The 21,319-nt window shown below is 47.1% G+C and overlaps 1 protein-coding gene across 3 annotated transcripts in view; it reads left to right on the forward strand.

Annotated features, from left to right (window-relative positions):
- The first annotated feature begins 201 nt into the window (after positions 1-201).
- Positions 202-21,319, forward strand: part of LOC117365120 (zinc finger FYVE domain-containing protein 1-like) — a 79,268-nt gene continuing 58,150 nt past the window's right edge. Inside the window, exons 1-6 of one of the 3 annotated variants that reach the window (XM_033955099.1) lie at positions 202-573; positions 6,502-7,003; positions 7,571-7,788; positions 9,210-9,313; positions 15,236-15,344; positions 16,473-16,570. In XM_033955099.1, the coding sequence (XP_033810990.1) occupies positions 463-573; positions 6,502-7,003; positions 7,571-7,788; positions 9,210-9,313; positions 15,236-15,344; positions 16,473-16,570 (1,142 nt within the window). In that variant the 5' untranslated portion in view covers positions 202-462. The remainder of the gene's footprint in view (positions 574-6,501; positions 7,004-7,570; positions 7,789-9,209; positions 9,314-15,235; positions 15,345-16,472; positions 16,571-21,319) is intronic. The other 2 variants (XM_033955098.1, XM_033955097.1) reach the window with 2 other exon arrangements.

Here is a 21,319-nt window from a genome sequence, read left to right on the forward strand (position 1 = left end):
TAGCAAGTCACTTATCTAGGCCCTGCAGTCTTTCTGTTGCATGTCGTTTATGCTGAGATAGCCATAAGAAGCTAGAATGCCCAAGCTAAAACACCCAGTGCAGGCAGGCTAGAACATGAGATAAGTTAGGTCTGCAGCTAAACATAATTCAGCATTTTATTAAAGAGAAAACTTAGTTCAAGACTTAGGAAAACCAGTCCCAGACTCCTTCACGTGCACCTCAGGTTTCCTTTAAGCGCCTTTTCTGCAAGGTCCCCTCTCTCTGCCTTGCTCTGCAGTGGCCCGGGCTGACGCTAGGTGCTGCTCTTCTTACGCAGAGACTCGAGCGAGCCGGGGCTTGTGGGAAAAAAAAAAAAAAAAGCAAGCAACCGCGATGGAAAGTGAAAGTGAGCAGCAGGAAAGCGTCCCGGAGCAGCTGGGCTGATCGACGCTGAGCTTCCCCCCACCCCCGGCCCCCATACCATGTCTGCACTGCTGCTGACACAAATGAAGCCCCCGTCCCCGGGAAAAGCACAGCTGGAGGAGGAGGCGGGGCGCAGCTTCCTGCTGGTGAACGAGAGCGAACATTTGCAGGTAAAGAAACTGGTCAACATGGGTTTGTTTTGTTTTTTTTTCCGCTGGCAGCCACTTGAGGCTTCCGTTTGCGGCTTCAGTCCACCCCCCAAAAGATGCAAACAGACGCCTTCCTGTGTGGCTTCGTGTCTGTCGTCTGAATCCTCCCCTAGACCAGGGTTTCCCCAGGGGCTGTCCTAGACGCACTCTTAAGACCGTAAGATTTTCAAAACTGGCACTGTCAACTCAACATGCGCGTGAGAGATCTGCCTACACTGGATGCTCCATGCGTGCAAACCCTTCTCATGCATATTCGTTACTGGTATCCTGAAAACCAGGCCAGTTAGATGTATCTCCTGGACAGGGCTGGGAGACTGTTCTGAAGCATAGTTACTAGATGGGATGTGGGGGGGGGGGGGGGGGGGTTCCAAAAATATTTTGATCACACCTAACTGGTTTGACATTCTGAGAGAAATAATCCCTGCACCTCCCACAAGAAATGAATGCAATAGGAAAAGGAATCAAAAAGCCAAGGAGTTAATATCAGCCAGCATTATTTCTGGATAGTCAATGCTGGGCCTCGTCAGGGCAACAGTATTGAATATCCAAGTGTATACTATCTCTTAGGTGGCTAAGTGTGATATTCAGCACTGTATAGGACTAACTTTTATGTGGCCTGATTTAACTCCTAAACTTAGCTGGTTAAGTTCTGACTCCACCTCTAGACCACCCAAAAAAATAGCACTCTGAGTTTAGCAGTCTGGAGATATTCAGCAGCTCTCGGAGCTGGCCCGGCCAGCTCAAGATACGGTGCCCGAGCCCATGTCCCGCTCCTTGGTCTATGCTCGTCCCCAGCCAGATCCCTCTTCTGATTCTACTGACCTATCCCAGCAGGATGTGCCTTCAAGGGGGTGGGGGGGGGGGGAGTGTGGCATAGTGGTTAAAGCTACAGCATCAGCACCTTGAGGTTGTGGGTTCAAAGTAACTTCAAATCCAAGCTGCTCCTTGTGACCCTGGGCAAGTCACTCAATCCTCCCATTCGCCTAGGTACTTTCGATAGACTGTGTGCCCGCTGGGACAGACAGGGAAAAAATGCTTTAGTACCTGAATAAATTAATGTAAACCATTTTCAGCTCCCCTGGGAGAACAGTATAGAACATTGAATAAGTAAATAGACTAGCATCAGAAGAGGGAAGTGTTGATACCAGCCCTCCCCCCTCACAGCTGGCCTATGAAACCACACCCAGGCAGGATAGCAGCATCAGGAGAAGGAGGAAAGCGGTCAAGCTGCAGGGTAGCTTAACTTATGAGCCAGTGACCTCACGGCCTTGGGCATTTAGCGCCACCGCCCTGGGCCAAAGCCTCACCTGGTCCATAGGTTAAGCCAGCCCTGGCAGCACTAACCAGTGAAGTAGCACTGAATATCAGTAGATAACCCCAAACAAGCAATTTAACTGGCCAGGAGCTGTGTCTGTCCAGTTAAAATTGCTTTAATTATCAAATCCAAAGTGTTCAAAAATCATCCTTCCCCATTATTCTGTCACCCTGCTTTCTACTAGGGATGAGCTATTTGCTGATAATATTTATTTTATTCACAAAGCTTGACATACCGCAAGAGGGGCCAGTAATGGCTTCTGTATGGTTAACCACCAATTTTAGTAGAAAGAGTGAAAAAAATAGACTGAATTCTTCTTAAAGAATGTGCCTTCTTTCCTCATTTTGCACGCATGCATGATGGTTCGTGCATGTGCAATCTCCTGATGACATTTGTTCTGGAATAAAAAAAACAACTAGAATAAAATGATATAACATTTTTGGCTTCTCTTTCCTGCTTTTTTCTGCTTGGAGCAATTACAGAAAGCCACACCATATATGCTACAAGCTGTAAAATATGTTTTATATCTGGGAAAAAAATGCTTAGCATACCTGGCCCGAAGCATTGATGAGCCACTCACACTGTTATCCTGTTATGATTAGCCAGGAGTGGGCATATTAACAAGAGCAGTACAGATGGCTTCAAATACACACTGGGGGTGGTGGTATTTGTTGTTCACAGGGCTTGGAAAATTACACAGGAGCAGCTTCCAAAGATCTGCAAAAGGATCATTTGGTGATGAACTTCTTTGATGGAGACAAGCTAAGTATTAATACTTTGGAAATACTGAAATGCTGCCTTCTTTGGAAGAGAAACCATGATGTTTTGGGGAAGAAATTAGAAACTTAACTATTTTCCCAATATGACAAAAAGATTAGATGGGATTATAGTGAATGAAAGTGGATAGAAGGATTGATATTAACATTTTAATTTAGGGCTCCTTTTACAAGGCCACGGTAGAGGTTTCTATCACAGGCCGGTGAGGTAAATGCTCCAACGCTTTACTGCGGTTTTGTAAAAGCCAGCGATAATTTTCTATGATGATGATCCCCTCCCCCCCTCCCCTCCCTTAGCTTCCCCGCCCTCTTTCCTTCCCACCCAACCTTGTCGCTGCATGTAACTGATACATTTCGGCAAAAATGTTCCAACATATCCTTCCTCGTTGCTTTAACTCGGATAAAATGTTGTAAATCCGTGTTCAGATCGGATCTTAATTAATTGATGTGAACCGCCTAGAATTCATTGGATATGGCGGTATACAAGAACATAATAATAATAATAAAATGATCAGTGAGGAATATGGATTATGATCTGGGATTGTTAGTTAAGGCAAATTAAGTACGTATTCTGTTGTACAATATTCTCTTTTCTTTTGTAAATCACTTAGATACTTATTGTTAGAGGTGAGACATAAATCCCATTTTAAACTAAAATGCAGGGCCAGCTTAACTTATGGACCAGATGAGGCTCTGTTCTAGGGCGCCAGTGAAAAAGGGTACCAAATGTTTGGGCCAGTGACATCACTGGCCCTATACGTTAAGCCAATGGTTCTTTCCCCTCCCCTCTTGCGTGGATATAGAACCTCTTCTCCTCCTCCTGCCTCAAGTCCAGCAACTCTTCTTTGGCTTCCCTTAGAGCTCCTGGACCAGCAAACCTGATCTTCACCAGCCCAAATTGAACTTGCTTTTTCCCTCTGCAGTATCCCACCTGTGCGTAAATAGGAATTATGTCAGAGAGAAGGAACTGGCTTGACTCGAACAGTGTGTTACCACTGCTGCTGCCAGTGAAGAACAGGTTTGCTGGTCTTGGAGTGCTGAGGGAGGCTGAGGAAGAGGTGCTGAGCTCGCAGGATGGGCAGTGAGGTTCTGGACCTTTGTTGGGGAGAGGGCAGCAGAGGTGCCAGCCCTTGGGTGAGGGAACAGGAGAGGGGGGAATATCAGACCATAGGAGGTAAAGAGAGGAGGACATGTCAAATAGTGGGGAATAGGAAGAGAGGAATACATCTGTTAGCAGGGGAAGGAGAAATGCTGGACTGCAAGGGAAGGGACGTGCAGGTGGGGGTGGGGGTGGGTAAAACCAAAATTTGGTTAAAGGTGCCACAGCTTCTTGAATCGGCCCTGCTAAAATGAAATCATCACTAGTAGAGGAGCTCCACTTTAATTCCTGGTTCTTGTTTTGTTCTTTTTTTCTTTCCTGTTCCTGGTGTTTTCTCTCTATGGTTCCGAAGTTTGGTTCCCAAATTTGATTTCTCCTCTTCCTCTCCAGCACTTTACCATTCTCTCTTTTCTAGTGCAGTAGGTGTGTCATTCTGGACAGTAGGGTATTCTCCCCATGCTCATGAGCCGTGCAGAAGGAATCCATTCCAGGTTTTCAGCTCCTCCTCCTTCTTCTGAGGGCTCTGCTTCCCCCTTCAGTTTTTTCTTCTGCAGCGAGCCGGAAGGTGTCTTTCTGATCTGCTATTTCTTTATTATTTTCGGTATTTTTTGGTTTGTTTGTTTTTTTTTTTGCAGCTGTTGGTGCACTAGAGCTCCCCAGTGAGGGAACAATGCCTACGTGGAGAAGAAGCAGTCTTTGGGTCTGCAGCCAGCAGGTTAATCCCTTGGGGCCCTCTTTGGCCAGCCTGCAGAAACTATTGTGAAGCTTGGAGTTCATATCCCTAGTAGCTTAGCTCACCTACTAAATCGCAGGGGTTTGAGTACAGGCTGTCTGGCATCCGCAGAGGGCTTAGTGGAGCTCTTCAGGGTGCTGGCTGCGATTTCGCCTCCCCTCCTTCGCGTGCATTGTTCCATGGGGGTTGAGGATCAGTCCAACTAGCAACTCGAAGATCTGGGCATTTTGAGGATTGGCTGGCTGAGGCAGGGATTTTTCTTCGAGATCCAGCTACTTCTTAGCTGAGACAGGTTGCAGCACCTTCAGAGCACATAGTGAGTAAGGCTATTTCAGCCTATGGGCAAAATTCTATTCTTATTTATATTCTGCACTATTCTCAATAGATTCTAGGTGGACAACAATAATTTAAAAAAATATTGTGTCCAAAATTTTAATTAAGGTATTTTTGAGCCATTTTTTGGTGCCAAGATGCTACCATGGCGGCCACCTGGATTTCCCCAATTTTTTTTTTTCCGAAGTTCTCCAGATCCTTCAAATCACCTCGTTTTGCTTCAAAACTGGCAGGGATGACATCTCAGGATCTTTTACCTCTAATTCATGCCAGTTTTGTTCTGGATGGACACCAGAAGAGTGCCCTTGTGCTATGTGCTGCGCAGCACATGAAGGACAGGTGGGAGTGTCTGGCTTAGCCTCTCCTTTGGTCTCTAGGGCTGAAGAACCTTGGGGGCTGTCTACCATGAGGAAATCTCTCCCGGAGCCCTGGAACAACAATGTACCTAAGCATAAGAGCATGGAAGCCGTGAAGCTCAAGAGATATAAGGTGGTGTTTGGCGTTTCATATCAATTAAGAGGTAAGATTGCCAGCGTTCTGACCACAGTGTCAAAAAAAAAAAAAAAGGGCAGAATTCTGAGAAAGCTGGATGTGAGGAGAGTCCTCTTATATTATCCGCAGGTCATCAATGAGTTCTGACTGTCGGACCATCTATTTGTGCTCATCATTAAAGCTAGATGTGGTAGACCAATGTCTAAGACTACCATCTCAAGATGTATATGGATGGCCATTTCGTCGGCATATATTGCCTATGGCAAGGAATTGCTGATCTCCTTGAAAGCACATTCCACAAGAAGTGCAGCTTCTTTGTGAGCTATTTTGCCTGGTGAGGTTCGTGGGGCAGTGACATGGTCCACTCTTTATACATTCTACAGAGTGGACAAGGCAGCACAAGAATACACTGTCTTTGGGTCCTCAGTGTTACAAGCAGGTGCAGAGATCCCACCCTAGATTTCTGGGACTGCATTAGTATGTCCTTACTATTCAGAATGACACACTATTGCACTAGAAAAAGAGAATTAGGTTCTTACCTTGCTAATATCTTTTCTAGTAGATAGGTGTGTTATTCTGGAACCCCCACCCCGTCAGTGTTTACTCCGCCTGCCTGCTGTCTCAATCAGGAAGTTTGAGTCAAAACTGAGATTTTGATATCAGATCTTAAGGATATGAAGAATAATCTGTTGCTATAACACATTGGGGGAAATATTTCCGATTTATTTCGATGTTTCGATTTTTCAATTAAAATGTTTAACATGTTTGTTTTACTTTCAGAGCAGACAGATTGGTAGTTCAGTGAATCACCCCTATCCCTCCTTCTTAATGTGTTCCTATACAGGGCTATTGCCTGCTTTGGTACAAACTTAAGGGGGCAGCAGAGCCCTCTAGAGAAGGAGGAAGAGTTGAAAACCTGGAATGGATTCCTTCTGCATGGCTTGCAAGCATGGGGAGAATATCCTACTGTCCAGAATGATACACTATCTATCTCATAATTCTGTCCTTTTTCATACTAGAGGTGTGCGCATGCAGTGGATGTGTTATGGTGGCTCTAATACATATTTAACTGCACTGGCTGATATAGCAAAAGCCTGGAGTCACTTTGTGTCTTATTTCTGGGGGCGTGGGTGTTTTCTAGGTAAAGGAAGATGAATTTCTTGAGAAGCTTGGCTGTCGAGACCACCGTCCTGTTAAAGTCCTGTCCATATTTGGTAACACTGGAGATGGCAAATCCCATACACTCAACCAGGCCTTTTTTGGCTGCCAAGAGGTGTTCCGGACCTCTCCAAGCCAAGACTCCTGCACTGTAGGGGTGTGGGGTGCCTATGACCCTGTCCTCTCTCTCATCCTCCTGGACACAGAGGGACTCCTGGGAGCCACAGAGCGCCAGAATCAGCGAATGCGGCTGTTGCTGAAGGTCCTGGCTGTGTCAGATTTGGTGGTATACCGCACACGGGCTGAGCGGCTGCACAATGACATGTTCCAGTTCCTGGGTAGTGCCTCCAAAGCCTACCTGAAGTTCTTCACTGGGGAATTGAAAGCACTGGTGAGCCGCTGCGGTCTGGAGGTGCCCCTTTCCAGCTTGGGACCAGCAGTCATCGTCTTCCAGGAAACCACTCGGACCACCCTGCTGGGGAATGGTAAGTGGCACAAGATCCAGTGTGTTTTAGTGTCATATGTTCATATGCCCCAGGATGCACATGTTTTCCAGACTGGAGGGAAATCTCAAGTTACCTAGAGTGTTATCTGATGTGACATGGATGTCTGGGCCATCGAAATATTGTTCAGGCCATTTTAACAGGGTTGGTGATCCTGCTGAATCGCCACTGGGGGAGAGAGTGTCCCGGTCACTATGCAAGAGCAACATCTTGGTCAGATATAGGTCCCTTGTTTGCCAGGCTCTGAATGAAGGCTAAGGGCATTGGCCCTCAGCCCCAGAGCCAGTTAAGCAGGAGGAAACTTCCAGGTCAAGAAAAAGAACCCTGAAGGGTGAGAAGAAATGGAGACCCTAGAAGGTCAGCTGAGAGGCAGAGAGGGCAGGGGATAGATTTTGGATTGTAAATGACAGATTGGGGAACATGAAGGATGTTCAGGGAGCGGAAGTATAAGCATTTACTCAGGTTGCAGCAGGGACAGAACTATTTGTAAATGGAAGGAAACAGTTCTGACTCGCTGCATGTTGTAAAATTCTTGACGTATTTTTGCAGGCAGTGGAACCCCAGGTGCGGCGGAAATGCAACTTCAAAAGAGGTTCCATGAGCTGCATCTTTCTGCAGAGGCCTTCAGCTCTGTGCGCTATGTCGGAGTCCAGACTGTGGTCCCCCCAACAGACTTCCTGGGGCTGCAGGTGGTGATCAAGCAGCAGACGAGGGATACGTCCACCCGCTCTCCCAGGCCTCCGAGTGTTGTGTACAGGGCCTTAAAGGTAACCAGGGCATTCATTTCTGTGTTAATGCCAGTACTTCTATCAAACATTGATTTATCCAATATGACTGAATTTTAACACACAAGCATTCGCATGACCCAAGTAAAGATGAAGGCAAAATATCAAACCCTTCCCCTTCCTCCTTCATGAACTAGAGAGTTGCATGGGAATAGAAATTTCACCCATCCCCAATGGAAAACCCATCCCCATCCCTAACCACAAAGATTCTTTCCATTTTACCTATCCCTATAATTAATCTCCTCCATCCCTACCTGTGCCCGCTAAAGTCAACGCTATTACTTACTTGCAGCCCTCCATTTCTTCCTGACCCCAACAGCCTCCCATGGGTTTTTGGATGGTATCCACTATTCAACCAGTGAGTGTTTCAGGCTTCAGTCTTGTGTTCCCGCTGCATCTCTCAGTGAATTTCAGGTCTCATTCTGGCATCAGCAGAGATTTTGATTACACTCCGTGGGAATCACATGGCAACATTTTCTGTTCCTGCAGGAATCCCACAATCCTCATTCCCATGTAGCTGTCTATTGTCAACTTCTTCTTCCTTCTCCTATTTATCCAAAGCATGAAGATAGTTCACAAACATTACTGTACTAGAACAGACTGAAAGTCCATCAAGCCTAGTATCCTGTTTCTAATAGAGCAGTGGTTCCCAACCCTGTCCTGGAGGACCACCAGCCAGTCGGGTTTTCAGTATAGCCCTAATGAATATGGATGAGAGAGATTTGCATATAATGGAGGTGACAAGCATACAAATCTGCCCCATGCATATTCATTAGGGCTATCCTGAAAACCTGACTGGCTGATGGTCCTCCAGGGCAGGGTTGGGAACCACTATAATAGAGGCCAATCCATATCACATGTACCTGGCAGGATCCCAAAGGAATAAAATAGATTTAATGCTGATTATCGCTGGAATTAACACTGGATTTTCCCAAGTCCATCTTAATGATTTATGGACATTTTTAGGAACTTGTCCAAACTTGTCTTAAACCCTGCTATGCTAACTACTTTTACCACATTTTCTGGCAATGAATTCCAGCGCTTAATTATTTGTTGAATGATGAAATATTTCTCCAGTTTGTAGCAGAAAGGGCCCTTTCTGTCAGTGTGCCCTCATAGACAGTCTGACAGGAAGTTCACACAGGAGGAGAGATAGACAGGTAAATGTTCAGTGACTCACAGACTTTATGCTTACTGCCATTACTGAATACAAGTCACAGTAGAGGACTCCCATCCTGCAAGGATGTGACCCTGTATGGACTTAGACTCATGAGCAGATGAGGTTGGACCTTTATGGACTGATCACTTTTTTGTCTGTTGGTAGTCATCAGACATTGTCCTACAGCTCAAACGAAATGAGAGAAGGTGCCTAGTTCTGCTGTTAACACACTCCTGTTTTTCAGGCCCTGAGTGACAGATTTTCAGGAGAGATCCCGGAAGAAGTGGGCCTGGTGTCGTTCTTCCCTGATGAATATTTCACATGTTCCTCCACTTGCTTGAGCTGCAGGTAAGTTGGCTCTCAAGCCTCACCTAAGGCACTGATACGGTTGCAAATTGTTTAAAAGGTTTGTCTTCCCTTGGAAACTAAATTCAATAAAACACTCTGTGTGTGCCCACTCCTGTCTGATTCCTGATGCTTCTGCATCCATTTCTGCCTATTACTTGGTCAGTGGTCTTCTTCATAGAGCCTCTTTTGAAAAGCCTTCGGGCTAGAGTAGATTTTAAATGTTTGTGCCTGGTTTTTAAAATATTTTATGGTTTTACTTCTGGAGTTAATCATTTCTTTGGTTCAGAATTATTCAAAGAAGTGTAGCGTGCAAATCTGACCATACATACAGGCTGATGTTTCCGTCTTTTAAGGGTGTCCATCGAATAAAGACTTTTTCTGCCCGTTCTTTTTCCTATGTGGCAACTTCTTTATGGAATAGGCTGCTTTTTTTTAAAAAAAAAATTTTTTTAAGGTTTCTTTATTAAAGATTTTTATATACACCATATACAGTAATCAGAGCATTTTGGAAAAAATATTCTCGATACAGAGCCATGATTGCAAGCAATATATCAGCATAAATCAAGGAGTGGAAGAAAAAAAAAAGAATGCAGTGATTCCCCAGCCCCGCCCCCCCCCTCCCAAGGGTCCTCCTCCGTTGCCAAAGATACAGGAAAAAAAGAAAATTGGTCAAAGAAAGACATTTAGGGGTCCTTTTACTAAGGCGCACTAGCTGTTTTAGTGCACGCTAAATATTAGCGCACTCTAATACGTCCATAGGATATAACGGACACGTTAGTGTTTAGCGCGCACTAAAAAGGCTAAGCGCACACCTTAGTAAAAGGACTCCTATAAAATGCCATGTGCCTAATTGGGGATTGCTGTTGCTGGACTTCTCACCAAGAAATGAATGAGTCCCAGATTTTATAAAAAGGCGCCATACGATCAGTCAAATTGGTCATCAGGAATATATAGTCCAATTTGAGGCTTGATTCTCCAGTTGCGTACTTATTTGTTTTTTGTTGTTTTTTTTTAAATTCTTTATTGATTTTGCAAACTTCAGTAGTGCAATAAATAAAATGTAACATATAATAATACACTTCTCCCTCCCTATTCGCAGGGGTTAGGGGCAGAGCCGGCCCGCGAATAGGGAAAAATCGTGAATAACTTGGCCGGCTCTGCCCCACCCCCTGACCTTACCTGGTGGTCTAGCGGTGACGCGGGGCAGGAGCGATCTTCCTACACTCCTGCCCCATGCTGTGAGTTCTCGTGGTCTCACGAGACTACAACAGGGAGTTCCTGTTGTAGTCTCGTGAGACCACGGGAACGCAGCAGTACAGCTCTGCATGGGGCAGGAGTGTAGGAAGATCGCTCCTGCCCCGCGCCACCACTAGACCACCAGGTAAGGTCCATGCTCCGATCGCCCCCCGCTTGGTCTGATCGCCCCCTGCCACCTCTGATTGTCTCCCTCCAAGTTCCGGGGCTGTTTTTTTTCGATGCCCATGGGCAATTCTTGGGGGGGGGAGGGGGGCTGGGGAAAAAACGCGGATAATCGAAACTGCGAACATCGAAACCACAAATAGGGAGGGGAAGTGTACAATAAAAGCACATTCAACTTACACTTATTTATAGCCAACCATTTACTCCCACCTACCCACTCAGTGATTATTCAATAAAACACAAAAACATAAATTATCGCAAAAACCTTACCCTAATCCAATTAATGATATCCTCCCATCCACCCATCCCCCACAATGTAAATACCCAAAGAACAAAATTAAGACAGAAATAATCCCCCCTTTCCCCTCCCTTCCCTGGATGTGCATGAAAGCAAACAAAAACTGACTCCTAATCAAAGACCTACTATAGTGAAGAAATGTAAGATGTCAGTGGACCCCAAACCAATCTAAATGAATTACTGTGCCCCAAACTATCGGCATTCATTCTTTCACATCTATAGTTGGAGCATGGATTTGCCCATGAGAAAGGGAAATTTAAACGATCATAATTCTTTCATTTTCGGGTTATCATCTGGATGGATTCTTTTTTTAATGTGAACTATTTTCTAGGGAAAATACGATATACAGGACTGAAGATTAGACTAGACTAGCATGCAGACAGACTTAAAGATCTCAGTATGGTAGAACGGCAAGAGAGGGGAGATATTGTTAGGTGCCATCAACTCGTGCTCGAGTCCTAGCGACTTGATGAATTGCAGATCTAAAAAGAAATTGGTTTTGTGTTAGTCTGGAAAAGGTCCTCCAGCATCATCCCCATGGTTGTTTCCAACATGTCCAGCCATCTGATTGCAGGTCGCCCTCTTCGCCTAGTTCTTTCGATCTTCCCAAACATGATGTCTTTCTCCAGTAATCTCTCTCTTCTGATGGTGTGACCAAAATAAGACCGTTGTAATTTCATTGTTTGGGTTTTGAGTTACATAGCTGGTTTGATCTCTTCCAGAATTGATTTGTTAGTCTATGACATGCCTAAAATCCTTCTCCAGCACCAAAGCTCAAATGAGTCAATCTTCTTTCTGTCTTGTTTCCGTAGTGTCCAGCTTTCGCATTCATAACCGACCACTGAGAAAATGAGTGCATAGACAAGTCTAATCTTTGTTTGGAGTGTTACCTTCTTGCTTTGAATACTTTGAGAGCCTTCATTGAAGATTGACCAAGTGTTAGTCTGCGGAGTATTTCCTCCCTGCTGGTTGCCTCTTTGTTTACAAAAGAGCCCAAGAGATAGAGTAGAAGTTGTAAAGGATTTCAGTCGCCTTCAAGCTCAAAATCTTCACCATTTTCCGTGTTCATGATCTTTGTCTTGTTTATGTTCAGTTCTAATCCCATCTTTGACTTTTCTCAGAAGATACAGCATGTCTTCTTTGCTGCTGGTGATTGTATCATCTGCATAGCGCAGGTTGTATATATTTCGGCCACCAACTTTGAAACCAACACTTTCTTCTTCCAAATTTGCTTTTCTGAAGATGGTTTCACTGTACAGGTTGAACAGATAAGGTGACAAGATGCATCTTTGTCTGACATCACGTTTTATTGAAAACCAATCAATGTTGCTGTATTCAGTTCACACTGCAGTTTCTTGATTTTCATATAGGCTCTCTATCAGCTGAGTTATGTGTTTGAGTATTCCAATTTGTTCTCCATAGTTTATTGTGATCCACACAGTCAATAGCTTTGCTGTAGTTGATGAAGCAAAGGGGAGAGAGATACTTAAATACCTCTTTCAACTGGAAAGAACCTTTGAAATGAGGAAGGTGAAGGTGAAAGGGGATAAAAACATAAGAATTGCCATATTGAGACAGCCTGAAGGTCCATCAAGCCCAGTATCCTGTTTCCAACAATGGCCAACCCAAGTCCCAAGCACCTAGCTAGATCCCAAGTAGCAAAACATATTCTAAGCTGTTTATCCTAAAATAAGCAGTGGATTTCCCCAAGCCATCTCAATAATGGCCTATGGACTTCTCTTTTAGGAAATTATCCAAGCCTTTTTTAAACCCCGCTAAGCTAACTGATAAGAACATAAGAATTGCCGCTGCTGGGTCAGATCAGTGGTCCATCATGCCCAGCAGTGCGCTCCCGCAGTGGCCCCCAGGTCAAAGACCAGCGCCCTAACCGAGACCAGCCCTACCTGCGTACGTTCTAGTTCCACAGGAACTTGTCTAACTTTGTCTTGAATCCCTGGAGGGTGTTTTCCCGTACGACAGCCTCCGGAAGAGCGTTCCAGTTTTCCACCACTCTCTGGGTGAAAAAGAACTTCTTTTCATTTGTACGGAATCTATCCCCTTTTAACTTTAGAGAGTGCCCTCTCGTTCTCCCTACCTTCGAGAGGGTGAACAACCTGTCTTTATCTACTAAGTCTATTCCCTTCATTATCTTGAATGTTTCAATCATGTCCCCTCTCAGTCTCCTCTTTTCAAGGGAGAAGAGGCCCAGTTTCTCTAATCTCTCACTGTATGACAACTCCTCCATTCCCTTAACCATTTTAGTCGCTCTTCTCTGGACCTTTTTGAGTAGTACTTTGTCCTTCTTCAAGTACGGTGACCAGTGCTGGATGCAGTATTCCAAGTGAGGGCGTACCATGGCCCGGTACAACAGCATGATAATCTTCTCCGATCTGTTCGTGATCCCCTTCTTAATCATTCCAAGTATTCTGTTTGCCTTTTTCGCCGCTGCCGCACATTGCGCAGATGGCTTAATCGACTTGTCGACCAGTACTCCCAAGTCTCTTTCCTGGGGTGTCTCTCCGAGTACTGCACCAGACATCCTGTATTCGTGTACAAGATTTTTGTTACCAACATGCATTACCTTACACTTGTCCATGTTAAACTTCATTTGTCATGTCGCAGCCCATTTCTCGAGCGTGTTTATGTCCTGTTGCAGGTCTTTGCAATCCTCCTGCGTCTTTACTACTCTGAATAACTTCGTATCATCTGCAAATTTAATCACCTCGCTCGTCGTTCCAGTTTCCAGGTCATTTATAAATATGTTGAAGAGCACAGGCCCAAGCACCGAACCCTGTGGCACTCCACTGGTGACGCTTTTCCAGTCCGAGTATTGTCCATTTACCCCCACTCTTTGCTTTCTATCTGCCAACCAGTTTTTGATCCATGTGTGTATTTCACCCTCAATCCCATGGCTCGCAATTTTTTGAAGTAGTCGTTCATGTGGGACCTTGTCAAACGCCTTCTGAAAATCCAGATATACAGTGTCGACCGGGTCACCTTTGTCTATCTGCCTGTTAACTCCCTCGAAAAAGTGCAGCAAGTTCGTCAAGCAAGATCTTCCTTTGCTGAAGCTGTGCTGGCTGGTTCTCATCAGATTGTGTCCGTCAAGGTAGTCATTGATGCGATTCTTTATCATCGCCTCCACCATCTTTACTGGTACCGAGGTCAGACTCACCAGCCTGTAGTTTCCTGGATCTCCCCTCAAACCTTTCTTGAAGATCGGCATAACATTCGCCACTTTCCAGTCTTCTGGAATCCTGCCCGATTTGATCAACAGATTGGCTATTAGTTGAAGCAGTTCAGCTATAACCCCACATTTCACCACATTCTCCAGCAATGAATTCCAGAGTTTAATTACATGTTGTGTGAAGAAATATTTTCTCTGGTTTGTTTTAAATCTACTACTTAGTAGCTTCATCGCATATTCCCTAGTCCTAGTATTTTTGGAAAGAGTAAACAAGCGATTCAATTTACCCTTTCCACTCCACTCATTATTTTATAGACCTCTATTATATCACCCCTGAGCCGTCTCTTCTCCAAGCTGAAGAGCCCTAGCCACTTTAGCCTTTCCTAGGGAAGTCATCCAATCTCTTTTATCATTTTTGTCACCCTTCTCTGTACCTTTTCTAATTCTGCTATATCTTTGAGTTATGGCGACCAGAACTGCACACAGTATTCAAGGTGTGGCCGTACCATAGAGCAATACAAGGACATTTATAACATTTTCATCTTTGTTTTCAATTTCTTTCTTAATAATTTCTAACATTAAATTTGCTTTCTTAACAGCTGCCACACATTGAGCTGAGGGTTTCAACGTATCCTCAACAATGCCACCTAGATCCTTTTCCTGGGCAGTGACTCCTGACAGAGACTCAGGAGTAATCTAAGAGATACGAGAGGCCGCTGAAAAGTTCTCAGCCTAACCAACAAAGCTGGGGCAATCTCCATCACTGGACTAAGTGTATAGCCCTTGATGGAGACTGCCCCAACTTTGTTGCTTGGACTGAGAACTTTTCAGCGGCCCCTCGTACTTCTTTACAGAAAGGATGGTGGATGTATGGAACGGCCTCCTGGTAGATATGATCTCTAAGGGAGAGGAAAGAATTGTAGAGCTTAGTAGTTGGGTAGACTGGATAGGTGTATTGTCTTTAATGCCATAATTTTCTGTGTTTCTGTGTCAGCCTGTCTCTGCCTTCCTCTGCTAGGGTGCGCTGCAAGAATGGAATGAACCACCTGAAGGATGGCTTACCCCACCAGGCTGATGGCTTGTGCCACTTTACTCATCAGTATAACAACAAAGTGCTGATATGCAAGGTGAGGGCTCTGGGCACTGCAGGGGATGAAAGTGTGGGGGGAGGGAAAGCACCTGTTGCAACAATAAATGAGAGGAAACAGATAATTGAAATACAATGCACTGTCAGATAGAACTCAGGTGGATTAATTAGGGAAGGCGCATGATCATATTTTAGAATGGTGATGTTATTAGAGGATACCGCTTGAACATCCTGATCTAGTTCCTCTCTGCAGGAAAGTTTGATTTCACTTCTCCTTCCCCCCCTAGGTTTCCCCACAGGTAAAGGAAACAGGTGATAGTAGTACTGTAAGTTGAAATGAAATTTTAAAAAAATAACTGAAAATAAGGAGCCTAAATAATGTATGTCAAAACATTTCTCTTTATTATGAGAGGGAGCCTTTGAAAGGAATAGCGACCAATTACTCCAGCAGCACACCAAAAGCCAAAAAGTTTATTTTAAGCCAAAAATAAAATCTGTGCTGTCCAGTGCGTCAGTCTGGTGACTGGTGACGCTGTTTACTAGTGATTCCTAAGCTGGGTTCCGTGAGCTCTTATCACAGGTTCCCCAAGTTAAGAAGCTGGCGGTGTGCTTCAGCCACCAACACTGGCATTCTCAAACTGGCTCAGTTCAGCAGTGCCGGTGTCGATGGCTGAGACACGCCACTGACTTCGTGCTGCTCAGGCTGCACAGGCACATGCCTCATTGGCTAAGTCAAAGCAAAGGTAGGCCCCACCAAGGCAGCCCAGGGTATTTGGGGGAAGGAGAAAGATTCTGCATTGAGGGTGTGGCAGGAGTGTGGTGGGGCTGAGAGAGAAGGGGAGATGCCAAATTGAGGGTGGGGTGGTGGGAGGGAAGAGAAAGGGAAAGACATTGGATCCAGAGATGATGGAGGGAGAGAGAGACCCCGATTAAGGAGGAGGGAAGAGGGATGGGACTTGGAGAGGGGGAGTGGGGGGCAAAGGGAGCAGAAACTGGATGGGACTCGAGGGGGGATCCTTAGTGTCTGAAAAAATATTTTCAGGGCTCTACCATTGTAAAAAGTTTGACAGTTACTACTGTAAACAGAATAAGAGGTGGAGAAGTCAGTGAGTGAAGCAGTCGGATTGGCTGATATGTTTTTGATGTATCCCATTCCCTTCTTTGTCAGAAATGCTACGAAAGAGGTCGGGAGGTCATTGTGATTCCTAAAACGGTGGCATCCAACGACAGCCCTTGGTTGGGACTAGCAAAATATGCATGGTCGGGGTAAGTGTGCCACCGTCTATGTGTAAATATATGGGGGGGGGTTCATTTGAATGTTTATTTCTCCAAGCATGTGTGTATGAATGGCTATCTACCTAAATATGACAACTTAGGCACTCAATTTTTTTCAACTACAGTGGTGCCTCACACAACGAACTTAATCCGTTCCAGGAGCAAGTTTGTTATGTGAAACGTTCGTTGTGTGAAACGCGTTTTCCCATAAGAATACATGTAAAACAAAATAATTCGTTCTGCAGCATAAAATATGCTAAGATGACATAAAAAAAGATAAATTTTTGGTTATTATTTTTATTTAGATACATCTAAAAACATAATTGTTTTTTAAAACAACACACATTTTTTAAATTTAAAGACAGACTAAGTAGAGTCTAATTTTACAGTGAGAGGGCAGAGTCTCAGCGGCAAAAACTGGGACTTAACTGTTCATTTTTTTTTTTTTTCTACCGTGTTTCCCCGATGATAAGGCAGGGCCATCAAATAAGAAAGCCCCCCCTTTTTAGAAAAAAATGTAAAATAAGGCACCCCCCCGCAAATAAGCCACCCACCGATACCTGCGCTTACCCGAATCGGGTGGTACGGTGGGTGACTCCGTGTGGTCCCTGGCACCCCCGACACGATCGGGGCAAGAGGGAGCTCAAGCCCTCTTGCCCCCCCGACTCCCCGACACGATCGGGGCAAGAGGGAGCTCAAGCCCTCTTGCCCCCCCCCCGACTCCCCGACACGATCGGGGCAAGAGGGAGCTCAAGCCCTCTTGCCCCCCCCGACTCCCCGACACGATCGGGGCAAGAGGGAGCTCAAGCCCTCTTGCCCCCCCGCCTCCCCGACACGATCGAGGCAAGAGGGAGCTCAAGCCCTCTTGCCCCCCCGACTCCCCGACACGATCGGGTCAAAAGGGAGCCCAAGCCCTCTTGCCCCGCCGATTCCCCAACTCCCCGACAATATCGGGCCAGGAGGGAGCCCAAGTCCTCCTGGCCACGGCGACCCCCTAACCCCACCCTGCACTACATTACGGGCAGGAGGGATCCCAGGCCCTCCTGCCCTCGACGCAAACCCCCCCTCCCCCCAACGACCGCCCCCCCAAGAACCTCCGACCGCCCCCCCAGCCGACCCGCGACCCCCCTGGCCGACCCCCACGACACCCCCAACCCCCTTCCCCGTACCTTTCTGTAGTTGGCCGGACAGACGGGAGCCAAACCCGCCTGTCCGGCAGGCAGCCATCGACGGAATGAGGCCGGATTGGCCCATCCGTCCCAAAGCTCCGCCTACTGGTGGGGCCTAAGGCGCCTGGGCCAATCAGAATAGGCCCGGGAGCCTTAGGTCCCTCCTGGGGGCAGGGCCTGAGGCACATGGTCGGGTTGGGCCCATGTGCCTCAGGCCCCGCCCCCAGGAGGGACCTAAGGCTCCCGGGCCTATTCTGATTGGCCCAGGCGCCTTAGGCCCCACCAGTAGGCGGAGCTATGGGACGGATGGGCCAATCCGGCCTCATTCCGTCGATGGCTGCCTGCCGGACAGGCGGGTTTGGCTCCCGTCTGTCCGGCCAACTACAGAAAGGTACGGGGAAGGGGGTTGGGGGTGTCGTGGGGGTCGGCCAGGGGGGTCGCGGGTCGGCTGGGGGGGCGGTCGGAGGTTCTTGGGGGGGGCGGTCGTTGGGGGGAGGGGGGGTTTGCGTCGAGGGCAGGAGGGCCTGGGATCCCTCCTGCCCGTAATGTAGTGCAGGGTGGGGTTAGGGGGGTCGCCGTGGCCAGGAGGACTTGGGCTCCCTCCTGGCCCGATATTGTCGGGGAGTTGGGGAATCGGCGGGGCAAGAGGGCTTGGGCTCCCTTTTGCCCCGATCGTGTCGGGGAGTCGGGGGGGCAAGAGGGCTTGAGCTCCCTTTTGCCCCGATCGTGTCGGGGAGTCGGGGGGGCAAGAGGGCTTGAGCTCCCTCTTGCCCCGATCGTGTCGGGGAGTCGGGGGGGCAAGAGGGCTTGAGCTCCCTCTTGCCCCGATCGTGTCGGGGAGTCGGGGGGGGCAAGAGGGCTTGAGCTCCCTCTTGCCCCGATCGTGTCGGGGAGTCGGGGGGGCAAGAGGGAACCAGGCGGAGAGAGGGCAGTTAAGCGCAGTGCCTGCGCGGAAGGATGCAGGTCGGGCGACTTCGTTGTGTGAAACGAAGTTCGTTGTACGGATCAAGACATAAAGTTCGTTGTGCGCAGCGTTCACTGTGCGAGGCGTCCGTTATGCGAGGCACCACTGTACTGTGTTTCCACCAAAATAAGCCCTAACAGGATTTTTGAGGTAGGTCTTAATATAAGCCCTACCCCAAAAATAAGCCCTAGTCCCGGGATTCGCCAGCCGTTCCCCTTCCCTCCCTCCCTCCCATCCCTTTTGCAGCAGCACCCTTGAGCGAGACCCTCCCCCGAGCACCCACCCCACCATGCAGCTGACCCCCATCCTTCCCTCCCTCCCATCTGAACCCCGCCGACCATGACCAAGTTCTAGTACATACCTGCCTAAGCAGCATCGGGCCGGCAGCACTCTAAACAGGTTGATTCGGCCCGTGAATTCACTCTGCTGCGTTACTGATGACACCATCAGTAACACAGCAGAGTGAATTCACCGGCGGACAAGGCCAAAGCAGCCTGTTTAGAGTACTGCCGACCTACGCTGCTTAGGGAGGTATGTAGGGCTTGCTCGCGGTCGGTGGGGTTCGGATTGGAGGGAGGGAAGGATGGGGTTTCGGCTGTGGGGGTGGATGCTCGGAGGGATGCTCGTTCAAGGGTCCTGCTGCACAAGGGATGGGAGGGAGGGAAGGGAAGCTGGGTAAGGGTCCTGTTCACGAGGGATGGGAGGGAGGGGAGGAAAGATGCTGCATATGTAGGGGAGAAAACAGAAAGAGGAAGAATTGGAGTGAAGGAGAGGAAGGGAGAGATGACATGTACATACCCCAAAAATAAGACCTAGTGCGTTTGTTGGGCCTAAAATTAATATAAGACACTGTCTTATTTTCAGGGGAAACACAGTAGCATGCCAAATTGTGCATGCAATTTATAGAATAGCACTGCATGGCATTAACTGCCAATAATGGCCCTGGAGTGGCTTTAATTGACACCAGTTTTGCAGTGATGCACATAAGTGACAGGCCGAAGTTCATAGCGCATAACTGTAAAGGGGGCGTTAACATGGGAGGGGCATGGGCAGGTCAGACACATGTTTACATTTGTAGAATACTGTCAGTTGCACACACAACTGACAGCATTTAGGGGTGGATTCTGTAACTGGTGCTAATATCGGTAGCTGCCTTAAAAGTAAATCGTGAGAATTTGCGGGAGCCAGTCAAAGAAGCCACTATGCGCCGAGCAGAGGAACGTTAAAGCACACTCCTGCTCAGTGGCAGAAGAAACCAGCCGCGACTGGCCGTGATGGCAGTGGGATGGGAGCCGGAAATCTCGTTCCTGCCCACTGCACCTCTGGACCACCAGGCCAGAGGAGGTAGGAGGATGGGGCAGAGTGCAGAGCGAGCGAGCGAAGGGGCTGGATGCAGAGTCTGACAGGGGAGGGAGGGAAGGGGGCTATATGCAGAACCTGACAAGGAGGGAGGGAGGGAGGCTGGGTGCAGAGTCTGGGGGTGAGGGAAGGGGGCTGGGTGTAGAGTCTGGGGGGGAGGGAAGTAGGCTAGGTGCAGAGACTGGCAGGGAGAGGCTGGGTGCAGGGGATAGAGAATTGGGAAGGCTGGGAGGACAGATACTCAGGGGTTTGGGAAAGACAGATACTGCACGTACTAGGAGAGGATTGGGAAGGACAAATGCACGGGTTGGGGGATGGTTAGGAAAGGAGGAAAAGAGAGATACTGCACAGGTGGAGTAGTGGAAAGGAAAAGAAAGAAATGCTGCCGGTGGGGGATGGAAAAGGAATGGAGGATTGTTGAACATAGGTGTGTGGTGTGAGAGGGAAAGAGAGATGATGCATATGAGTAAAGGAAGAAAGAGGGAGAATTGTTGGACATAATAGTGGTGGAGAGGAGGGAGAAAGAAATGTTACACTGGGAGGGAGGAGAGATGACCGAAAGAAAGGAGAGATGCCAGACTGCAGAAAGGAGAGGAGAGAGATGTTAGACCTCAGGAAGAGGGAGGGAAGGAGAGAGAGATGCCAGACCATAAGAGAAGAGAAAGATTCCAGGCTATGGGAAGGAGAGGAGAAAGATGCCATATGAGGGGGGAAGGGGGAAGACAGAGATGTCTCAACAACAATTTTCTTGACCTATTTCTCACTCTCTTCTCTTTTCAGGCCACTCATTTTGTACCTCTTGTAATCTTTTGTAAACCGCATAGAACTTCACGGTATTGCAGTATATAAACTGTTATTATTATTGTTATTATTATTATTATGGGAGAGGGATGAGATGGTGAATAGGGATGGAGGGGAAGGGGAGACAGAAGGAGGAGATGGTGTACAGCAATGGGTGCGACAGGGAAGAGATAAGAAGAAATGTTCCTTATGGATAGATGGGAATAGGGGAGAAGATGGTACACATGGATATGTGGGAAGAGAAGGTATGGAAAAGTAGATTTTGAGAAGAAAGCAGAAAAATGGAAGAAAGTTGAATGTTAAAAGTTTTGTGGTTTATTTTTTTTTTTAATTCTTTGTTCATTTTTCATCTTACAAGTGTTTCAAGAAATAACATTTGAATTTAAAAACATTTGGAATTTTATTACAATCAACTTAAATAAATGAATTATACCCCTTCCCTCCCAT

Source organism: Geotrypetes seraphini, chromosome 8, assembly GCF_902459505.1.
Source record: "Geotrypetes seraphini chromosome 8, aGeoSer1.1, whole genome shotgun sequence".
NCBI classification, from domain to species: domain Eukaryota; kingdom Metazoa; phylum Chordata; class Amphibia; order Gymnophiona; family Dermophiidae; genus Geotrypetes; species Geotrypetes seraphini.